A 20,597-nucleotide genomic window follows, 5' to 3' on the forward strand; every position below is an offset into this window, starting at 1 on the left:
GTATACAGCACCATAATGACCAGACCTAATTCTTTTGAAAACCTTACATCTTTCCACTGGTCTCCACTTCATCAGACATCACCTAGACACAGAGCTGGATGAGGCCAGCACAAACAGCAGCCTATTCAACGAAGATGATGGATCCATGCAGTCAGGAAAGCCAGAAGCAGGGGAGCTGGAGAGGTACCTTTCATGTCCATTCACTGGAGGTGTGGATCTATTGTATGGCTTTCCTCACATCAAGAAGCTGTCGATCAAAGTCAATACAGCTCTTCCTGCATCTGAAGCTTGCGAAGGACTTCTTAGTCATGCAGGACTCCTCACTGCTAAACAGTTAGAGCTTCACAGAAAGAACCTTGAGAGCAAAGCTCTCTCTCTATATATATATGGAGTGGAGAGCCAATCACATTAAGAGATTGTCAATGCTTGTCTGTCTGGTGCGCGGCATCCCTTCCTCCTGGCCCATCAGCCCAAAATTGCACCAGCCCACAAGGAAAAATCCCATAATGTCATATTACCAGTTCTGCCCTGCTTTTGATGCAAAGAATAATTAATTAAATAACTAATTTCATTACAAGAGAAAATAAGTCTCACTGAGGTTAAAAAACAAAGAATAAAAGTGGGTTTTAAGACGCGATTTAAAAGTGGACAGTGAAGGGGCCTCTCTAATGTTCAAGGGCAAATTATTCCATAATTTTGGACCCACGATAGAAAAGGCCCTGTCCCCTCTGAGCTTCCTCCTGGATCTCGGTACCTCCAGGAGCAGCTGGTCAGCTGACCTGAGAGACCGACAGGGTGTGCGGAGATGAAGAAGCTCAGAGAGGTAAGGCGGGGCAAGATTGTGAAAGCATTTAAAAACAAACATGAGGATTTTAAAATGATCTCTAAAAGACACAGGCAGCTAGTGCAGAGAGGCTAGCACAGGGGTTTTATCCTCTCTTTTATGAGTTCCTGTCATGCAGCTGCATTTTGAACCAGCTGCAGACGTGAAAGCAGCGACTGACTGACCCCCACATAAAGTGAGTTACAGTAGTCCACATGGAAAGAAATAAAAGCATGGATCATTGTTTGAACGTGCTGCCTAGAAAGAAAAGATTTCACTCTTGCCAGTTACCTTAAATGATAAAAACTGGACTTCAGCACTGCTCTGATTTGGTTGTCCAATTTAAAATCACTGTTCAAGTTAAAACCAAGGTCAGTAACAACAGGTTTAAAATAAACTTCCAGGGGTCCCAAATCAACAGAGGAGGACTCACAGGGACCACTAGGTCCAAACACCAACACTTCTGTTTTCTTGTCATTAAAATGTAAAAAGTTTAGAGCCAACCAAGCTTTAATGTCATCTAGGCATGTCAAGAGAGGTTTTATGGAGATGTCATCCTTCTGCTTCAGTGGCAAATAAATTTGGCAGTCATCGGCATAACAATGAAAAGAGATCCCATGCCTTCTAAGGATGGAACCCACAGGCAATAAATACAGTAAAAACAGCAGTGGCCCTAAAATTGAGCCCTGTGGGATGCTGCATGACAGAGAAGGAGAAGATGATTCAGAACTGAGAAAGCTGACAGAGAAAGTTCTATTGGCCAAATAAGACCTAAACCAATTAAGTGCAGTGCCACCAACCAGGGTATCCCTCCAACAAATCTACATGTATTTGTGCTTTTGTAGAGCATCTTTGAATTATAACACACCTCTCATAAAACATTTATGTCTAATTGTGAATCATGTTTTGTAAATATATGTTTTATTAAATGTATTTTTTTCAGAATGTATTTTTACCGAAAAAAATGATTACTATGCAATAATTTTAGTAGTCTAGTCTATTTGGGATCAAACAGAGCGACGTACAATGAATAAAAATACGTTTGTTATTCTTGCCTGCCTTAAAATGTGAACTCTCGGTTTTTCGTTTTCTTTTTCACAGTGACTGTGAGACAGTAGTTGGAAACTGAGCAATTTTGAAAATAAAATACTCAACAGTACAAATAACTGAGGCAACATCAGAAAAAAAACATGTTTATTGCTGTTTATCATGTGAGAAGATTTAAGCAAAGCAAGTTACTAGATCATTTTGTAAGTGACTGAATTAAATGAAATTTAAAGAAAGCCAAGTGAAAGTTAAACTATAAAAACATTAGATCCTGCAGTATCATTAAGAACTTTCCCCCACATATCATGCATCAACATCAACAGTACAGTTTGCATTAGCATGTATTCATAACAGAAGCCACCACAGGCGTCTTTTGCAGTTGATAATGACTGTTCAGCTAGATGATAACCTTTGAAACAGGAGACTTGCGATACATGAGCCTGAAAGATTAAGATGTCTCTGGGATGTCTTTGAAGAAGTCAAAGGTTGCCGTACAGTTGATTCTGCAAGAATTTTGAGTAAAAATTTATCTAGGTTTAATCTAAAATGATTCTTAAATAATTAGCTTTTTTGTTTTTTTCCAAACACAACAAAACAAACTAAATTAACTTTAAATAAATCAAAGTCTAGTTAGCAGGGATTTGTTTAAAAAAAAAAATCATCCATATAAATAATTCAAGTTCCTTACACTAACCTTGGCATTGTTATCAAGCATAACAAAATAAATTACTTTAGAGAAAGTATAACATTTTTAACAGATTAAGTAATAATCTGCAAGGGAATCAGTCTGGATGTTGTAATGTTATTTAATGAAAAAAGTCTTAAATTTGGTTGATTTGGATTTTGTCATTCACTGCAACACCACTAACCTCAGGGTTGAAAGGGGATGGTCGTCTCCTCTTACTGTATCAAACAACATAGAAATGGAAGCAGGTTGTTCAAACATAAAGAAATAAAACACATTGGTATGTCATTTAAAGAAAAAGTGCATGAATAAAACTCACTCCTTCGGGGATGGACAGCGTGGTTTGGACACAGCTCCACAGGTTACATTACTGCTGTTTTTACTATGGGAGTTAAAGAAAATAACAAGTTAGTTTATGACTGTTTTTACTATGACATTATGGCGGTTGTCGTACTGCTATGAATACTTACGTATAGGCAACACTGATGTACGCAGTGCGGTCTTGGCGTCTGCAGAATGTATAAACATTTTTTAAAATATTACTTAATGTGTGTATGTATATTTCTTTTATATAGGGAAATTTTAAAAATTATATAAAAACAAACAAGAAAACTACAAATACTACCTTGAAAATCGGCTCCAAAATGACTGCCTATAGAATGAAAATAATAATAATAATAAGAAGACGAAGAAAAAGACAAGACAAAGGAAAGAATTCAATTCAGTTCAAGTCACTTCAATTCAGTTACTATTTAAACAGTGCAAAATCACAGGAACAGTTGCTTCTAGGCACTTTACATTGCACAGTAGAGACCTAAAATAGAGCGAGCACTTGGCAACAGAGGAAAAAGAAAAACTCTTTTAACAGGAAGAAACAGCTGGCAGAACTAGGCTCAGGGAGGGGCAGCCATCTGCTGCAACAGGTTGTAGTGATGGGATTTCCGGCTCTTTTTAGAGATCCGGCTCTTTCGGCTCGGCTCACTAAAAAGAGCCGGCTCCGAACCGGCTCCGAACCGGCTCTTCAGGTTGTTTTGTTGCTTTAATTATTTAATCATTAACAATAATATAAAATTATGCAGAAAAGGAATTACTAATGTAATTACAACTGTTGAAGGTGTTTCTGGGGCAGATAACATTGCAGCATTATGGAGACAGCATTACAGTGCGTTGTTTAACTGTATAAAAAGTGATCCATATGAGGACAATCTTGACATGAGTAATGACACAATAAGTGTAGGGACACATGAAGTATATGAAGCCATTCATAGGTTGTCTGATAATAAAGCTTCTGGTTTGGATCACATCACTGCAGAACATTTAAAACATGCTAGTTTAAGGCTAGCTCCTCTTTTAGCACTCTGTTTCACTGGGTTTATGATTCATGGCATATTACCAGACTCAATGCTGTGTATTTTACTGGTACCAGTTATGAAGGACAAAGCTGCAAAAGTGAGCTGTTTGGATAATTACAGGCCAATTGCACTAGCCAGTATTTTATCTAAGGTGTTAGAAAGAATCTTGTTTGACAGAGTTAGTGTGTTCATCTCTTCTCTGGATAATCAGTTTGGCTTCAAACCAAAGCACGGCACTGACATGTGCATATATGCACTCAAGGAAATAGTCAGTTTGTATAGGGCTAAAAATTAATCTGTCCTCATGTGTTTCATTGATGCCTCTAAGGCTTTTGATCGAGTGAACCACAGAAAACTTTTTGATAAATTGAAGACACGGGGAGTTCCTCAATACATCGTGAGGATTCTCTCTTACTGGTACGCTCATCAGAACATGCAGGTTAAATGGGGAAGCAGTATTTCTGCCCCCTTTGGTGTCAGTAATGGTGTCAGACAGGGTGGGATTTTGTCTCCAATTTTATTTAATTTATATGTTGATGATTTGTCCATACAGCTGACAGCCTGTAACACTGGGTGTATATTAAGTAAAACATTGATAAATCATCTTATGTATGCAGATGACCTGGTTGTTTTTAGTCCAAGCAGTGCTGGATTACAGGGTCTTCTTAATGTCTGTACTGAATATGGTGTGCAATATGACATTGAGTACAATGCTGCTAAAAGTGCTGTTTTGATATGTAGAACCAAGCAGGATAAACAGCTAAATTTCCCTTTGTTTAAACTGGCACAAAAAACTCTTGAAGTTCATAAAAAGGTGAAATACCTCGGTCACTTTATTACTGAGCAAATGAATGATGATGATGACATGTACAGACAACGATGCAAGCTCTATGTGCAGGCAAATACTATTGCACGCAAATTCAGCTTTTGTTCACTTCCAGTTAAAGTGGCTTTGTTTAAAGCGTATTGCACACCGCTATATACTGCCCCCTTGTGGTCATCCTACAAACAATGTAGCATGCTGAAGTTGCATGTTGCATATAATGATGCGATGAGAATCCTTTGCAGGATACCTAGAAGTGGTAGTGCCAGCCAGATGTTTGTAGCTGTGGGTGTTTGGACTTTTAAAGCACTTTTAAGAAAGTTAATGTTCAATTTTAGAGAACGACTGGATGGTTCGAGTAACAGTATAATTTTAGCACTTACAGATCCGACAGTGAGTGGTTCCCGTTACTCATCCAGTCTGAGAAAGCACTGGTTAAAGTGTTTGTGTATTTATTGATTTATTTTAAGTAATTGTGTTTTATGTATATTATGGTTTTATATTTTTACAAATGCTTTATATACTTATTTATATACTTATATATATTTAATGGTTTATACCTTGTGTTTGGGGGGGGGGGGGGGGTGTTTCTGTCTTGTTTTTATGGACATGAAGTCTGCCAATAAAGATTGAACTTGAACTTGAACTTAATGTAAAAAAGGTGGTTTTATTTATATATGTTTATATATGGCCCCTAGAGACAAAGCACGTACAAACTCTAAAGCATATACAAACTCCAAAAAGCACGTACAAACTCCAAAACACATTTCTAGTGTTAACTGAACTTCCAAAACAGAGCTACCTAGATCACTTAAATTACACAATTGAAAGCATGTGTGTATTGTTTGTGTATTTATAGACAAGCACTCATATTTATTCAAATAATTAAAAAAAAAATTAATTTACCTGTTACTACCACACACCAAATCCGGTTGTTGATACTTCCTGGCTTGTGTAGCCACTAGGTAACAAACACTGCGCCCTAGCATCCTGGAGCACTTCTGTTGTCTTTTGTACGTGATTCTGAGTTTGTACGTGCTTCTGAGTTTTTACGCGTTTTGGAGTTTGTACATGCTTAGGAGTTTGTACGTGTTTTGGAGTTTGTACGTGCTTTGTCTCTAAGGGCCACCATAAATATACTTTATTTATTCACTCCACATAAAATGTAATAAATAAATCATATAATACAAAAAACAACTATTTACATTTTAAACTTTTAACTATTTAAATTTTCAGCTTTTTCCTTTTAAAGAAATTTAACGTGAAACAACACAAAACACTGCAAACCACAACACAATTAAATATAAATTAAAATATTAAAACAAAAAGAAGATGCACATTCTCTGTCATATGGGCCTGCATAATTTCTGAATCCTTTATCATCTGCAACTGAAAATAGTGGATGATTACTATACCTTTCTAATGTGACGTTGTTGTCCCTCGCTCTCTTTCTCTCTGGCTCTGTTCCTGTGCTACTGCGAGTGTAACTAACGCCCCTCCCCCCTCTGTCCAGCGCAAAGTACAGGCCGCGCGTGCGGAGTTTAGCGGAAAAAAGGGCGAGAGAGAGGGTGAGAGAAAGAAAAAAAAAACCTCACGGCTCCCAATAAGGAGCCGGCTCGCGTTGTTCACTTCAAAGAGCCGGCTCTAAGAGCCATTTCGTTCACGAACGACCCATCACTAACAGGTTGGGGTGCAGGGAGGAAAACAGGATAAAAGACACATTGTGGAAGAGAGCCAGATATTAATAATAACTAATAATTAAATATAGTGTGGCATATAAACATAAAGTGAGTGAAAAAAGGTCAACGAAAAAGAAGTCCGATTGGTCTATTGCAGCTTAATTAGGGAAGGATTCAGGGTCATCTAATCCCACTCTACCAATATGCTTTATTAAAATGGAAACTTTTAAGACTAATCTTAAAAGTAGGAAGAGTGTCTTCTTAATCCAAACTGGGATTAGGAGCCTGAAAGCTGAAGACTCTGCCTCTCATTCTACTTTAAAATATACTAGGCACCACAAGTAAGCCCACAGTCTGAGAGCAAAGTGCTCTCTTGGGGTTATACGGTACTATGAGGTTTTTCAGATAAGATGGAGCTTAATTCTTCAAGACCGTGAATGGCATGAGAAGGAGTTTAAGTTTAATTCTGGAATTAACAGGGAGGTCATGAAGAGAGGCCAAAAGGGGAGAAATATGCCCTCTCTTTCTAGTCTCTGTCAGTACTCTTGCTGCAACATTTTGGATCAACTGAAGGCTTTTCAGGGAGCCCAATTGCAATGAATTACAATACTCCATCCTAAAAGTAAAATATGTATGAACTAGTTTTTCAGCATCTGAGACAGAATGTTTCTAAATTAAGAGATATTAGGTAAATACAATAAAGCAATCCTACAATTTTTTTTAATATGCACATTGAAAGGTCAAAAACCTGGTCAAAACAACTCCAAGATTCCTCACAGTGTTACTGAATGTCAATGTAATGCCATCCAGATTAAGCATCTGATTAGATACAATATTTCTAAATAATTTAGGGACGTGTTCAATAACCTCAGTTTTATCTGAATTTCAATGCAGGTGGTTAGAGGCCATATAGGTCTTTAGGACATTTCTGCAGTTTTACTTAAGAAAAAGAAGGAGAAACAATTTTAACAGTAAAAAATTGTAAAATCAAAATCCAACAGCACCTGGGCTTCCTCTCATGTTGCCATGCCATGCGATCCTCTTCCTTTCTATTAAGAGTACAATCAACAGGATATTTCCAGTTAAGCATTCATATCAGGGTTACAAATGAAGGCTTTTTTTGTTTTCCTTACCGGGAAAATCGACTCCAAATGGACCTCCTATTTTGAAAGCAAAGCATTGTTAGTTGGTTTGTTTTACTGTATTTCTTCAGTTTGCAGAACACTGATGATATACCTTTTTTCTGGCCTTGGTGGTCTGTCTCTGTCATCAGTGTATCTCCTAAATGTTTTGTGAGACAATTAGGAGTCAGTTTTTTTAAAATGCAAGGCACAGTCTATGCACAATAAATCACATGAGTCACTTTATTTCATATGACATGATACAATGAAGTGAACAGTCACAAAGGAATCCTTCAAAATGGTTACCTGGATAATCTATCCCAAAGTGATCTTCTGTGAAATTACAGGGAGAAATATTTACGGGGTTGTTTTGGTGGAGACGTTAAAAAAATAAGAAGTAAGAGTTATTAACAAATTAGTGACATTTTTCACATATGCTTTTACAAATATTAGCTCAAACATCACATTTATAGACATCAGGTGTTTAAAACAACAATTGCAACCATCGACTTTTTTTATCATGTTGCTCATGCAGTTCATTCGACCATCTCAACTTCATTCTTCTCTGTCAGATATGATATGACTGATAAAACCTATTTACATTTAATTAATATGGATATGTTGTTGAAGCAGGCTCTGGATGCTTTTAGATTCTTTTGAATCATTTTAGAACATCTTTAAAGTGCAAACTCCTGTATTCAGTTGTGATGAGAGGTCTTGACTCATGACTGAATTATGTCATTATTATTCACTTTTTATGTTAAAATAACTTGCCTTTTTTCTGGTCGAGGTGGTGGTTTCAGTGATTCATCTGTGTGTTTCCTATATTTGGTTGGAGGAGAAAATTTTCAACTTCAGAGTCAACACATTGTAACATCGTTACACAGACAGCTGCAATCAATATCAGAAATATGATATGATATAAATTAATGTTATATTTCCTCAACCTTTTCCTCCAGATGAACACTGCAAACACTGCAGCTAAGGTGATTATGATGAGAGCCACAAATGAGACTGGAAAGGCCACTGGAGCAGCACTTGTAAACTGGTACATCAGTGATCCTGGTGATGTAGATACATTTGAGGTTAATAAACACAATTCAACAGATGAAATACTTCAATAACATATAGAGTAGAGATAAAGTGTGTCTACTAACCCTTCACATTTAAGCTGACTGTGTGGGCTTGTTCCCTGTTACGCCAAAAGATAGCGTTACAGGTGAGGTTTCTGACTCCATCTCCTTCAGTAACAATAAAAGTGATTGTGGAAGTTGTCTGCCAGGTGCCTCGTGACATCATGATCTCTGAGACCTCAATGGTGAGGTAAGAGACACTCCATGAGAAGACCGGAGGATGTGATGAACATGTGTGTGTAACAGAACACGAAACAGTTATAGTTGAACCAGCGTCAACTTCTTTTGGAACGGGGGTCATCAATGGTTTTTCTGGAGAAGCTGAGCATGACAAACACAAAGAAGATTATACTTGATACTTAGAAAGCAATGTGTTTGTCACATTTCAGTGATCTACAGTGGGACTCCAAACCTTTCATGATAATAAATACACAGCTGTTGTTGAATGTATGTGTCTCATGTCCTTTCTCTGCATAGAAACAGAAGGGTCCGTTGTCAAAGGGCTTGATGTCGTCAATCTCCAGTGAGCAGTTTCCCTCATTTAGATTTCCTAACATTTTGGTTCGGCCCTTAAAATGGTCAATTACATAGCTTTGGCCATTATGGAATACAATGTCTCCGCTTTTTTTGGACCAGATGCCACGGGTCATCGGTTCATCCTCTTTGTACTGGAAACTGCAGGGAATCACCACACAGGAGCGCATCAAGGCACTAAATCTTAAAGGGACGTCGGCAGGCAAAGAAGAGGTTGCTGTAATGGGAAAAATGTTAGATGCTGGTTTAAATTAATCCTCTTGAGATGTGACATGATGAAAATAAAAAGAGTTTGAGAGTGCTGACAAGTGCACTTACTGTAATTTTCAAATGGATCTCTCTCATATTCTGGGAAAATGATAACAACCAATTAATAACAATTCAACATCTGGGGGAGTATTTTTGTGTTTTTGGAAAGTTAGATGAAAGTAGGTCTCATATGTAAGGTGTAAGCCATAAGCCTATTGGTTCAGATTTATAGAAACAGTTATAAGAGTTATAAAGTGTTATAAAAATTGTTGGTCCCTGGGCAATAATGGAGACAATCATTTAAATCTAGATGGAGGCAAGTTTTATACTTTTCTTTCTAGTTTTCTCTTTACAAATGTATTGTGGCACTTTTCATCCATCTAGCAATCCTTCAATTTTCTTCTGCTGATCCAATTTACGCTCATAGGGTGAAAAGTGGGGTACACCCTGGACAAGTTGCCCATCTATTACAGGTCTGGCACTTTAATGCACATGTAAAATGTCTTTCTGGATACATTATCTAAAAGTTTTGTATTTCTCCCTCTTTTCCCTTCTCAGTGACTTCCACCTTATGACTCAGCTATATGTTCATATATAATGCCCAAATCAAACACGCTAGCTTTAATTCTAGTCAAGCTAATGGCTTCCTCTTCTTCTTGTGTATGTGCTAACCTGAGCTAATTGGCGGCTGGCTTTATTTATTTTTTATTTTTTTTTACCAATTTAACAAAATCAGTTTTCCAACAGAAAGCTAATAGGTATATTTTGTAAAGTATCAAACAATCAGGAGGGCGACATGTAGGAACTCACGTTTTACAGTAAGAGTTGCAGATGTTGAGAACTCCCCACTAATAAACTGAGCAGTGCAAGTCAAAAGTTTACCATCATCACTTAGGGAGGGAATAAAAGTTAGATTTGACACTATAGTGTATGTATTGTTGGGAGTCTGTTTGGTGTTTAATGAACTTTGCATGTTGTTGTAGTTCCAGATGACACTTGGTGTGTTTTTCCTGCACTTAAAGATCACAGAACAAGTGACATTCTTCGCCATGCCCTCTGTTAACTCCCCTGGTAGTTCATTCATAGTGATTTCCTGAAATGGACCTGAGCAAAAACGTTAGAGTGAAGCTTAATGATAGCAATTGTTGTTTAATTAAAGTAAAACCTCCCATTAAACTTACATTCAACATTGAGTAGAATTTCCTTGGTGGCTTTCTGACCCCCAGAGTAGCTAACAGTACAAGTCACACTCTGGTGCTCTTCCTTTACTTCCCAAACTTGTTCTACTCTCCTTTCCCAAATCCCATCAGATACCAGTGTGTCCGTGATCCGGTCTTTTCCAGGTATACCATTTAGGGTTACGGTTGGGGGAGCAAAAATACATGCGTGGCGCACACTGCAGGACACAGTGCCCTGCTCTCCCACTCTGGGAGTACCAATAATATTTAGCTCTGGTTCTGGTGCATGTTCTGTGAATAAGAAATATTTAAGAGCTATAGTGATACAGTAACTTCTGAGTTCTATGTTACAGAAATATGAATGTTTACATAATTGTAGTATTTGTTTAACAGCCAGTTTGTGGGAATTAAATGCATTGGTTGCTCTGTTATACTGAATATTTTACTGCACATTTGTTAGTTTGTTTTTTTTTATAGAAAAGCAACAAACCAACAAAATAAATTTTAAATGACTGAATGTAGTGACAAGTGAAGTCCTGACTCAAGCTTTCTGTAATCATTTTTTGGATTTAAGTTGAAGTGACTGTAAATGGGAGTTCAATGACACTTACCTGAAACAATAAGTTCAGTAGATCCATCATAAAATGAGTGACCTTTGGTGTGGTAGGAAGTAATTGCGTTCTTATCTATCCATGGATAAAGTCGGTCATGGTTGTGTGACATCTCCAGCCTTTCAATCTTAAGACTACAGTTCTGCTCCACCACTGATCCAATTAAACTAGTTCGACCATCAAACTTACTAATAACATTCCCTCCTTGTTTGAATACAGCTGGAAATCCATTGATTTGGTACAAGTACCACATCATTTGAAGGTCATTAGGCTGTGAGTTTTTGTAGGAGAATTTACATGGAATGATGAGACACGATCCCTTCAACCCAGTTATGGTGCTTGGAGCAGTGAAAGACCAACCCCGACTGAGTATGTTTCCTGCAAAAAACAAACAAACAAACTTTTGAAGAACTATTTAATCTTAAAAATAAATCTTAACAGACAAAACAGACATGGACGTAGCTGCCATGGCCAGGGAAGAAAGAGAAGAGCAGCAGTAGCAGAAGCAGCAAGATGAATAAGCTGTAAAGTTATGGGGAACTGAAAAGCTGCTTAAAAGCACATTGTAAATAAAGACTTTGCAATCACATTGCCGAATGACGGTCATTCCTACCACACTAACAACATTCATTTTTTTCTGGTATATATCTACTCTAATAACTTTTCGTCTGTCTGGCTGAGCTTTTAAATGAAGATAATTACTATTTGCACTTACTCTTTACCCGCAGCCTGATGCTCACTTCTTGTGTTTGCCCCCCCTTGAATTTTGCAAAGCAGGTAACAGATCTCCCGTTGTCGCTGGGTGAAGATTTAAATGACAGTATGGAGATAGTCTTCCACTGAGTCTCCCCTGGAACCTTTTCTGTATTAGTGGATGCTGCCACACTGCCATAGTTCCATGTGAGAGTTGGTGTATTCTTGTGACATGTGTATAAAGCAGTGCATGTTACTTTGCTATCATACCCTTCAAGAAATTCATCTGATGTAGAGCTTATATTCAATGGCGAAATGGAGCCTGAGATATAAATGGAAAATGTTACATTTTCATGTCACATTAAATTCAGTACATGAAATATATTGCACACTGAATATATTACATGGTACTCACATTCAGCATTCAGTGGAATCAACCTTTCGGCACTCTGACCCGCAGGGTAGTTAACAGCACAACTTGCACTCTGGTGCTCTTCTTCTACTGTCCAAGTTTGAACAATTTTCCTTTCCCAAATCCCTTCAGATACCAGACTGTCCATGTTCTGATCAATTCCAGGTAAACCCTTTAGGGTTAAGGTTGGGGGAGCAGAGAAACATGTATGCTGCACACTGCAGGACACAGTGCCCTGCTCTCCCACTCTGAGGATACCAATAATGCTCAACTGTGGTTCTGGTGCATGTTCTGTTAATTCAAAGCAAAAATTGAGAGCTACAGCAACACAGCAACTTTTGAGTCATTTGCAGGAAGTAATAACCGCAATTAAACAAACTTAGTTAAAAGTGATAGGGAAGAAAAAAAATACAGATAGTTGAAAATAAATATTTCTTCACATTATTTTATGTGTCTCTCTTAATGGTTTGATATAAGTATTGTAGTTTTAAGTGTTATTGAAATACATTTATTGGGTTTAGACAACACTGTGCCAGGAAAAAGCTAAAGATTCTAACTACAATTTATATGCTGAGGCAAATCAAATTATACATGCACAAAACTAAAATACAGATAAATAATAAATAAAAAATAAATCAGAGAGGACTCAGTTTGTCATGGTAAGGGTTACATTCTGTAGTAACTTGGATGTCTATCAATGGAATTAAAGTTGAATTGAAGAAATTAATGAATGCTTACCTGAAACAATAAGTTCAGTAGATCCATCATAAAATGAGTGACCTTTGGTGTGGTAGGAAGTAATTGTGTTCTTATCTATCCATGGATAAAGTCGGTTACGGTTGTCTGACATCTCCAGCCTTTCAATCTTAAGACTACAGTTCTTCTCAGTCACTGATCCAGTCAAGCTTGTTCGACCATCAAACTTTCTAATAACTCTCCCTCCTTGGTTGTATACAGCTGGGTATTCATTCCTCTGATACAAGTACCATATAACTTGAAGGTCTTTAGGCTGGGAATTTTTGTAGGAGAATTTGCATGGAATGGTGAAACATGACCCTTTCAACCCAGTTATGGTGGCTGGAGCAGTGAAGGACCAACCCAGATTGAGTATGTTTCCTGTAAAAGAGAAGAAGCTTTTGAAGCACTTTGGATCTTAACAAAAAATAAATAAATATTGGCAGCCACCAGTGCTAACCCCTGCCTCCTAGATGTTGCAGGTATGGTATAAATTTGAAAACCCCAGGTGATTTTCCAAAAGTTGTCCTTTGAACTTAAACCAGATGACTTAATTCTTGAGTTATTGCATTCTCAAACTCAAGTGCCCTCAATGGTGGAGCAACAACAATACCCTCAGCCTTTTATGCCTAACGATTAAAAAGGGCTCACACTCTGTTTGAAATTAAATGAACTTGAGACAAAACATCTCTTTGCAACTTTGAGGAATAATAACGGAAAAACATTTGTGATCACATTATTACAACCCAAGTGCATCTGGAGTTAATCTGGGAAACATGATGGAAGTTTTCTTTTCATACATCTCAAAGACAGAGAACAATATTAGCCTCCATTATTTGTATTTGTATCCCTAAATGTTCCATGTCATTTTACTTCTGTTTTGGTCTCCACCACTGCTGAAGAAACTATTTGATTACTTATGTGCTGAATGGCACATTGTATACACTTCCTTATTTGCTTCTACTGACATTGCCAGGACTTGCACATTACTCCCTCTAACCCTGAAAATCTTACAATTCAGTCTCTGCATCAGGTCTAGTATCATAATAGATGCAAGTCCTCTGTCAGTCATTGTATTTCTATAATATGTCTTGATGCATGCTCAATCATCCAGGTAAGTAAATCCCCTAAAGTTGATTCTGTTTACCTGGACATAGCATCTTTAGTGGGAGAAACGTTTTGTCACTCATCCAAGTGACTTCTTCAGTCTCAGATGACTGCAAGTTTCCCCAATCTTATAAACATAACATTTACATAATGACTGAAACTAGCACCACTGCATGAACAATCGGCTGGGAGGTCAGTTCCTTGATCATTAATATGTAAATTCCCCTGACCATTGATCCACAACCACTGATCAAAGCTCATTGGTCAAAGACCACTAATCAATGACCATGAGCAGTGTTGGGGAGTAACGGAATACATGTACCGGCGTTATATATTTAACCCTTTAAGACCTACCATAGAACCAAGTCCGCCAGAGCTTACTTTATATTTTTACATGCTATAGTGCCATTTTGCAGAGCATTTCAAGTTGCTGTACATCAATACAACCATTATAGCCCAAATTTTAATAATATGTTTGCATTAAGTCCATAGTAACTACAGAACATGCAAAAAAGTGCAATAAACTACAAAAAAATTGAAAATCGTTTTTTGTTTTGTTTTTTACATATATTTCTACTTAGAGAAATTTAAGAGGTTTATCCCTCAAAACTTTAAATACAAAAAAGTTGCAAAAAATAGTTTACAACAACAGGAAATTTATTTTGAGTGTCTTCATAGTTTTATTTTTGAGATACACCAATTTTTATATACTGCAGAAAAAATAAATCCTATAATGCAAATTTGCAAAGAAAACAGCATGTGCATCAAAATAAACTATTTAAAGCAGTGCAACTTAAGGTCTAAGCATCCCACAAACTATTCAGAAAAGCATAAAGTCAAACATGACTTTTAAAAACACCAAGTAAAGGCTTATAAGGCCTGCAAGTAAAAACTACATTTTCCGCAAAAATCATCACTTCCGCTTTCGGGCAGGTAATGGCGGACATGCTATAGTTCGCGTTGACGTCTATTTCAATGTAGGAAGTGTTACGAACAGCTGATCAGATCGGCAAAGCGTGTTTCTGGAATATCATGTTTTTGTTGCACCAAGTGCTTTTTATGCAATTTTTGCAAAGCTATGTGGAAAGAAACTGTGACCTAGGACAAGCTGAGGGCATAAGATGTAAGTACAACTCCTCCGGTTTCCTATGCAAAAAAAAATTATTGCGCTAGCTTACATGGTTCCGGTTCTACAGGGATTTAAAAATGGTTACGCAAAACAGAGCATGCCCGCTCCGACCGGCTTTAAAGGGTTAAAATACAAAATATGAGTAACTGTATTCCGTTACAGTTACCGTTTACAAAGGTGGTAATCAGAATACAATTACTTTGTTGAAATAAATGGATTACACGGAGGTCTTTTCCTGTTTCATATATTAGGCTGTACCCTCTCTATTTTTGGTAATTCCACACCAGTGGGATATAAAATATATATATATATATATATATATATATATATATATATATATTTTTTTTTTTTTTTTTTTAATTATTACTCAGCGCAGGGGCGATTCAAACTCCTCGACCAGTACAGAAACAGAAGCTAACAGCATGGACGCGCTAGCAAATGCAGTTACGGCGGTACAAGCCTCTATCGACTCATTTCGGGAGGAGAACTGGGCATCTATTGCTTCTCTGCATTCAATCCTGAGTGGGTACGGCCAACGAATTACCGACATGGAAGAAGGAACGAATGACGTTGACAAGAGACTGAGCAGCATGGAGACCTCCCAATCCTCGCTAGTTAAAGAGAAAGAGGCTTTAAGAGAGAAGGTGGCGTACTTGGAAAACTAAACCAGACGGCAGTATATATGCATTGTGGGGATACCAGAGAATACGGAGGGCCCACGACCAACAGAATTCATCGCCAAACTACTCTTTGATGTGCTTGGGGAGAACAACTTCGAGAGGCCGCCATCGGTGGATAGAGCCCACAGAAATTTGGCTCCTAAACCAGCAGATGGTGACAACAGATCACGTCCGTTCATTGTCAGACTCCACCATTTCCAAACCAGAGAGCTGATCCTACGCCTCGCCAGACAGAAGGGCCCGCTCCTATTCAACGGATCGAGATTCCACATATTTCCTGACTACAGCCCAGAACAGCTCAACAAACGACGTGCAGCCTGAGTCCAAAAGGAAGGTCCACACTGCAAAGGTCAAGTTCGGTCTCTTCTACCCAGCCACTCTGCAGTTCACACACAACGGGAAACGCTTGAGATTTCCCGACCCTGCAGTGGCGCTGGCCTATATTAATAATAATATCCCTGTTGATAACAAACGCCATTCCCAATCTGGATAGTTATCATTTGGTTATGTCTGGGGATTACAACCTGGTAATGGATTCTGTTTGGGATTGCTCTTCCCAATCTTGACAAAGACTGTCTAAATCTGTGCAAACAATTCAGTCATTTGTAGAGGCACATAAACTTGTAGACCCTTGCTGATTTAAATATCCCACTAAAAGGAAGTATTCGCTTTACTCTAATGTGCATAAGTCATTTTCTAGGATAGATTTTTTTCAGGTTCACCCCTACTTACTGAGTGCTATTACAGACTGTAAATATGATCCAATCATCATTTCTCATCATGCCCCGATTAGTATTAAGGTAACTCTTCCGACTCCGGGGACAAAGCGGAAATGGCAGCTGGATCCACTCTTACTGGCTGATTCAGACTTTGTGAAGTTCATTACAGAACAAATAGATTTTTTTCTACAGGTAAATAGGACAGATGGCATCTCAGCTTCGACCCTCTGGGAGACGCTTAAAGCGTATCTCCGGGGACAATTTATCTCTCATTCTGCATATATGAAGAAGAAGAAGTATAGGAAGATTGAGGAGTTATCCTTAGAAATCAGGAACCTGGACGGACTCATATCTGGCTCTCCGACCCCTGATTTGATTAAGAGGAGAGTGGACTTACAAACTGAAATTGATCTATTAACTAGTACCCAGGCAGAGAAACTCATTTTGAAATCCCGTAGTAGATTGTACGAAGAGGGAGATAAACCATTCAAATTATTAGCTAGCCAGCTCTGCCAAAAAGCAGCATCTCGTGTTATTTCACAACTCATCAGATGGCTCATCAACTGAGGATCATCAAGCTATTAACAACTATTTTAGAGAGTTTTATGCTAAATTATATTCCTGAGATTCAGCACCAGCTCAAAATAAGTTCAACGCTTTTTTTGCCAATCTGAATATTCCTATAATTGACTCTGACTGGAAAGAACAATTGGAACAAAGTCTGACGCTGGAAGAAATTAAAAATGCAATAACGTCCCTTCAGAGTGGAAAAGCCCCTGGTCCAGACGGGTTTCCAACTGATTTTTATAATCAATTAATTAATCAATTAATTAATTAATTAATCCTTTGGCCCTCTTTGGGGGGAAACTCCCACTGGGTTTAAATCTGGGACTCTCCACCATTTAACCTTAGAACTGAAGAAGCTTCTCGGATGAGAGGTGAAACGTCTTCAAGCAACTCAAAGAAGTCCAGATGCTTTTCTTTCCAAGCTCCTTAGACTATTCAGAATATTCTACTGTCATTGAGTAACATAACAGAATACGTTACAAAATGAAAGACCGTGAAGTCCTTGAGGTAGCTCTTCTGTGTGACGAGCCACTGAAGAAGTCACGAAATGTTCCTCCCACTGAAAAGGCTACGTCCAGATGAACAGAATCAACTTTTGGGGGTTTCTGAGATATGCATTTGAGTATTCATGAATGGTTAAAAAATGCTTAATTGCTGATAATGACTGCAGGCACCACTGGAAAACTTGGTCATCTGCCTATTATTATTGTCATTATTATGAAATACATTTCAAAAGCATATATGTAAACTATGATTAGGTATTATCACTTTTATTGCAGATGTAGTTTGTGAGAGAAAACAAATGCAGGACAATCCTATAAATGCTGTAAGAGTTTTGGGTGTATGGTTAGCTGTTACATTTAATGAATTTAATTTAATAAATATTTGTACTTACTCTTTACCCGGAGAGTGATGGTTGCTCGTCGTGTCTGACCTCCAGCAAAACGTGCATAACATATCAGCGATCTTCCATCATCATTAGCTGATGCTGTAAATGTCAGTATGGAGACAGTCCTCCACAGAGCCCCCCCTGATAACTTGCTAGTATCAGAGGAGGCTGGCATATTACCATAATTCCATGTCAGAGTTGGAATATTTCGATAGCATGTGTATGAAACAGTGCAAGTTACTGTACTTTGATCTCTCTCCAGAAATTCATATGATGCAGAGCTGACAATCAGCCTTGAAATGGAGCCTGGGATACAATTAAAAATGGTTAAATATCAAAGATGGCGTAGGATAAAATGCAATTTACTTTCACCACTTACAATTTGAGGTTAAGGTTTTAGATGCTGATGCAGAGCGACCACCACGGTGTTCCACATAGCACTCCACAATTTGATATTCTTTCTCTATGAACAGAGTGGCTGTCACCATAGTTTTGGATCTTCCATTAGATAGACGGCTATGAGTTAGACATTCGTTTTGCAGGGGGATGTTGAGCCTCAGACTTGGGGGATAAGTGGGACAAGTGTGGTAAACACTGCATTGCACTGTTACAGACTGCCCAACCACCGTGTTTCCAAAGATCTCGATAACCGGTGGATCTGCTGTGCCTTAAATCATAAAATGTGAAGATTTACATAATCATATAACAACATAGTGATCAATTTATAGTGAAATCTTAAATTATTGACCTACCCACTACTTCAACTGTTACAGTTGTGTCATAGAAAGGGTAAGTTCTCCATCCAACATTTTCAGGATCCACCCAGGGATAAAGCTTCTGACTGTGATCAGCCAAGGTCACTGGGTCAATCAACAGACTACATGTCCGATGGTGTGAAGAAGTATATACACGTGTTCTTCCTTTAAATATGTCCAACACATCATTCCAGTTCCAGTAGTCATATACTATTGGATATCCTCTTCTCACATACTGATACCACACTACACGATCTGGTCTTCTAGGTGGATACTGATAGTAATCATAACTGCAAGGGATAACAAGACAGGAACCCAACAATCCTTTGATATTTCTTGGCATTGTTACCTGCCAAGCACTGGAGCTGCACAAAATATATCCTGCAAGAGAATCATGATGCAATGAGAGAAACTGAAATATAAAACACACACAAACACACGAGTATATGTGTATATATATATATATATATATATATATATATATTGAAGTGACCATACCTAGGCTATAGATGCACAGGAAAAATGGTCCAGACCCAGACATCTTATTAATGGTATAGCATTCCTGAAACAAATATATGAAATTAAAACTTACTAAAACCTTGACATTTTATGATGCTTTTATTACAATATGATGACATCAGTCAGTTACCTTGTCTTTGTGAAGTCATAGGGTATCATATTGAAAAAATAAAATGTGTGTTGTGTTACTCTCTCCACGTTCTGCCATGTGAAATATTACTTGATGTGGTTTCTTGAAAAAAAAAAATTCAAGGTCAACTTTGACCTTGGACACTAACAATGAAGATCAAGATCAAATGCTTAGCCAATACATGTACTCATGACTCCCTAGGCTTAGTATTTCTTGTTATATTTGAATACAATCCATAAGATATTGCATGTATTATAAAGTCTTTACTAGTTTTTACGTTTGGTGTGACCTTGATCTTGACCATCACTTGATTTTCACCAAAATTAAGTATAATATAATATTAAGGGATTGATCTCTATTATATTATGGCCCCATCCCTACTACTGTATGCATCGGGGTACAGTGGTGTCTTCGAGTAATATATAAACGGTACTGTTACAGAGTTTTTCCAGACTGGAATAGGTACAGCATTGTTTTCTAGGGTCACTTAAACAAAAAAAGAGTTTTATTAGGTTTTAAGAGGGTAATACTTGGAAAGCATTATGGATATAGTCAGCACCCAACCAATTTTCTTACTGACTGAAAGACTATTAAACCAGAACAGGTTTTCACGCCAGAAAAAAGGTAATTGTTATATATATAAACAATCCTACGGGAAATTTTTTTTCTTTATATAACATTAATCCCCCCCCCCCCCCCCCCCCCATTTGTAAAATGGAGAAGTGGAGAATGCTACATTTTAAAACTACAATTCTGAGTTTCTTTTTCTGAACAAATTTTGTCTAATAAAAAAGACATCTGTTTATATTACTTCAGCAAAAAGAAAAAAAAATAGTGATTTACTTACCAACACAGATGAATAGTCATGAAGATACAAGTAACACTAAAAATGCAGCTTTTTAAGCACCCAGTGTGGGCGGGGGGTATGATTTTCCACCCACAAGTGGGGAAAAGCTCTAAAACCTAATGGTGTGTGTCAGGTTGAATAAACTATTAAAGTTGTGGTTATTTTCTTAACAAAACAACA

At 37.7% G+C, this 20,597-nt stretch overlaps 1 protein-coding gene across 3 annotated transcripts; it reads right to left on the reverse strand.

Annotated features, from left to right (window-relative positions):
- Window positions 1-14: 14 nt before the first annotated feature.
- Window positions 15-20,274, reverse strand: LOC146508064 (uncharacterized). 3 transcript variants are annotated; one of them, XM_085177803.1, is made up of 24 exons: window positions 19,420-20,274; window positions 18,919-19,302; window positions 18,546-18,833; window positions 18,173-18,472; window positions 13,079-13,456; window positions 12,344-12,631; window positions 11,951-12,250; window positions 11,236-11,613; window positions 10,628-10,915; window positions 10,257-10,550; window positions 9,516-9,545; window positions 9,076-9,414; window positions 8,688-8,984; window positions 8,478-8,592; window positions 8,305-8,352; window positions 7,837-7,863; window positions 7,646-7,690; window positions 7,543-7,569; window positions 7,414-7,458; window positions 3,181-3,207; window positions 3,026-3,064; window positions 2,875-2,928; window positions 2,740-2,773; window positions 15-2,373 (listed from the first exon to the last, which is right to left on the reverse strand). In XM_085177803.1, the coding sequence occupies exons 1-24, from the start codon at window positions 19,460-19,462 to the stop codon at window positions 2,350-2,352; spliced, it is 4,092 nt and encodes a 1,363-aa protein (XP_085033929.1). In that variant the 5' UTR covers window positions 19,463-20,274; the 3' UTR covers window positions 15-2,349. The 3 variants fall into 3 exon arrangements, with proteins under 3 accessions (XP_085033929.1, XP_085033928.1, XP_085033930.1); XM_085177802.1 differs by having other exon boundaries at window positions 2,875-2,937; window positions 19,420-20,273; XM_085177804.1 differs by lacking the exons at window positions 10,257-10,550; window positions 10,628-10,915 and having other exon boundaries at window positions 2,875-2,937.
- Between the last annotated feature and the right edge of the window lie 323 nt (window positions 20,275-20,597).

The sequence above is a fragment of the Neolamprologus multifasciatus genome, chromosome 11 (assembly GCF_963576455.1).
Source record: "Neolamprologus multifasciatus chromosome 11, fNeoMul1.2, whole genome shotgun sequence".
Classification (NCBI taxonomy): domain Eukaryota; kingdom Metazoa; phylum Chordata; class Actinopteri; order Cichliformes; family Cichlidae; genus Neolamprologus; species Neolamprologus multifasciatus.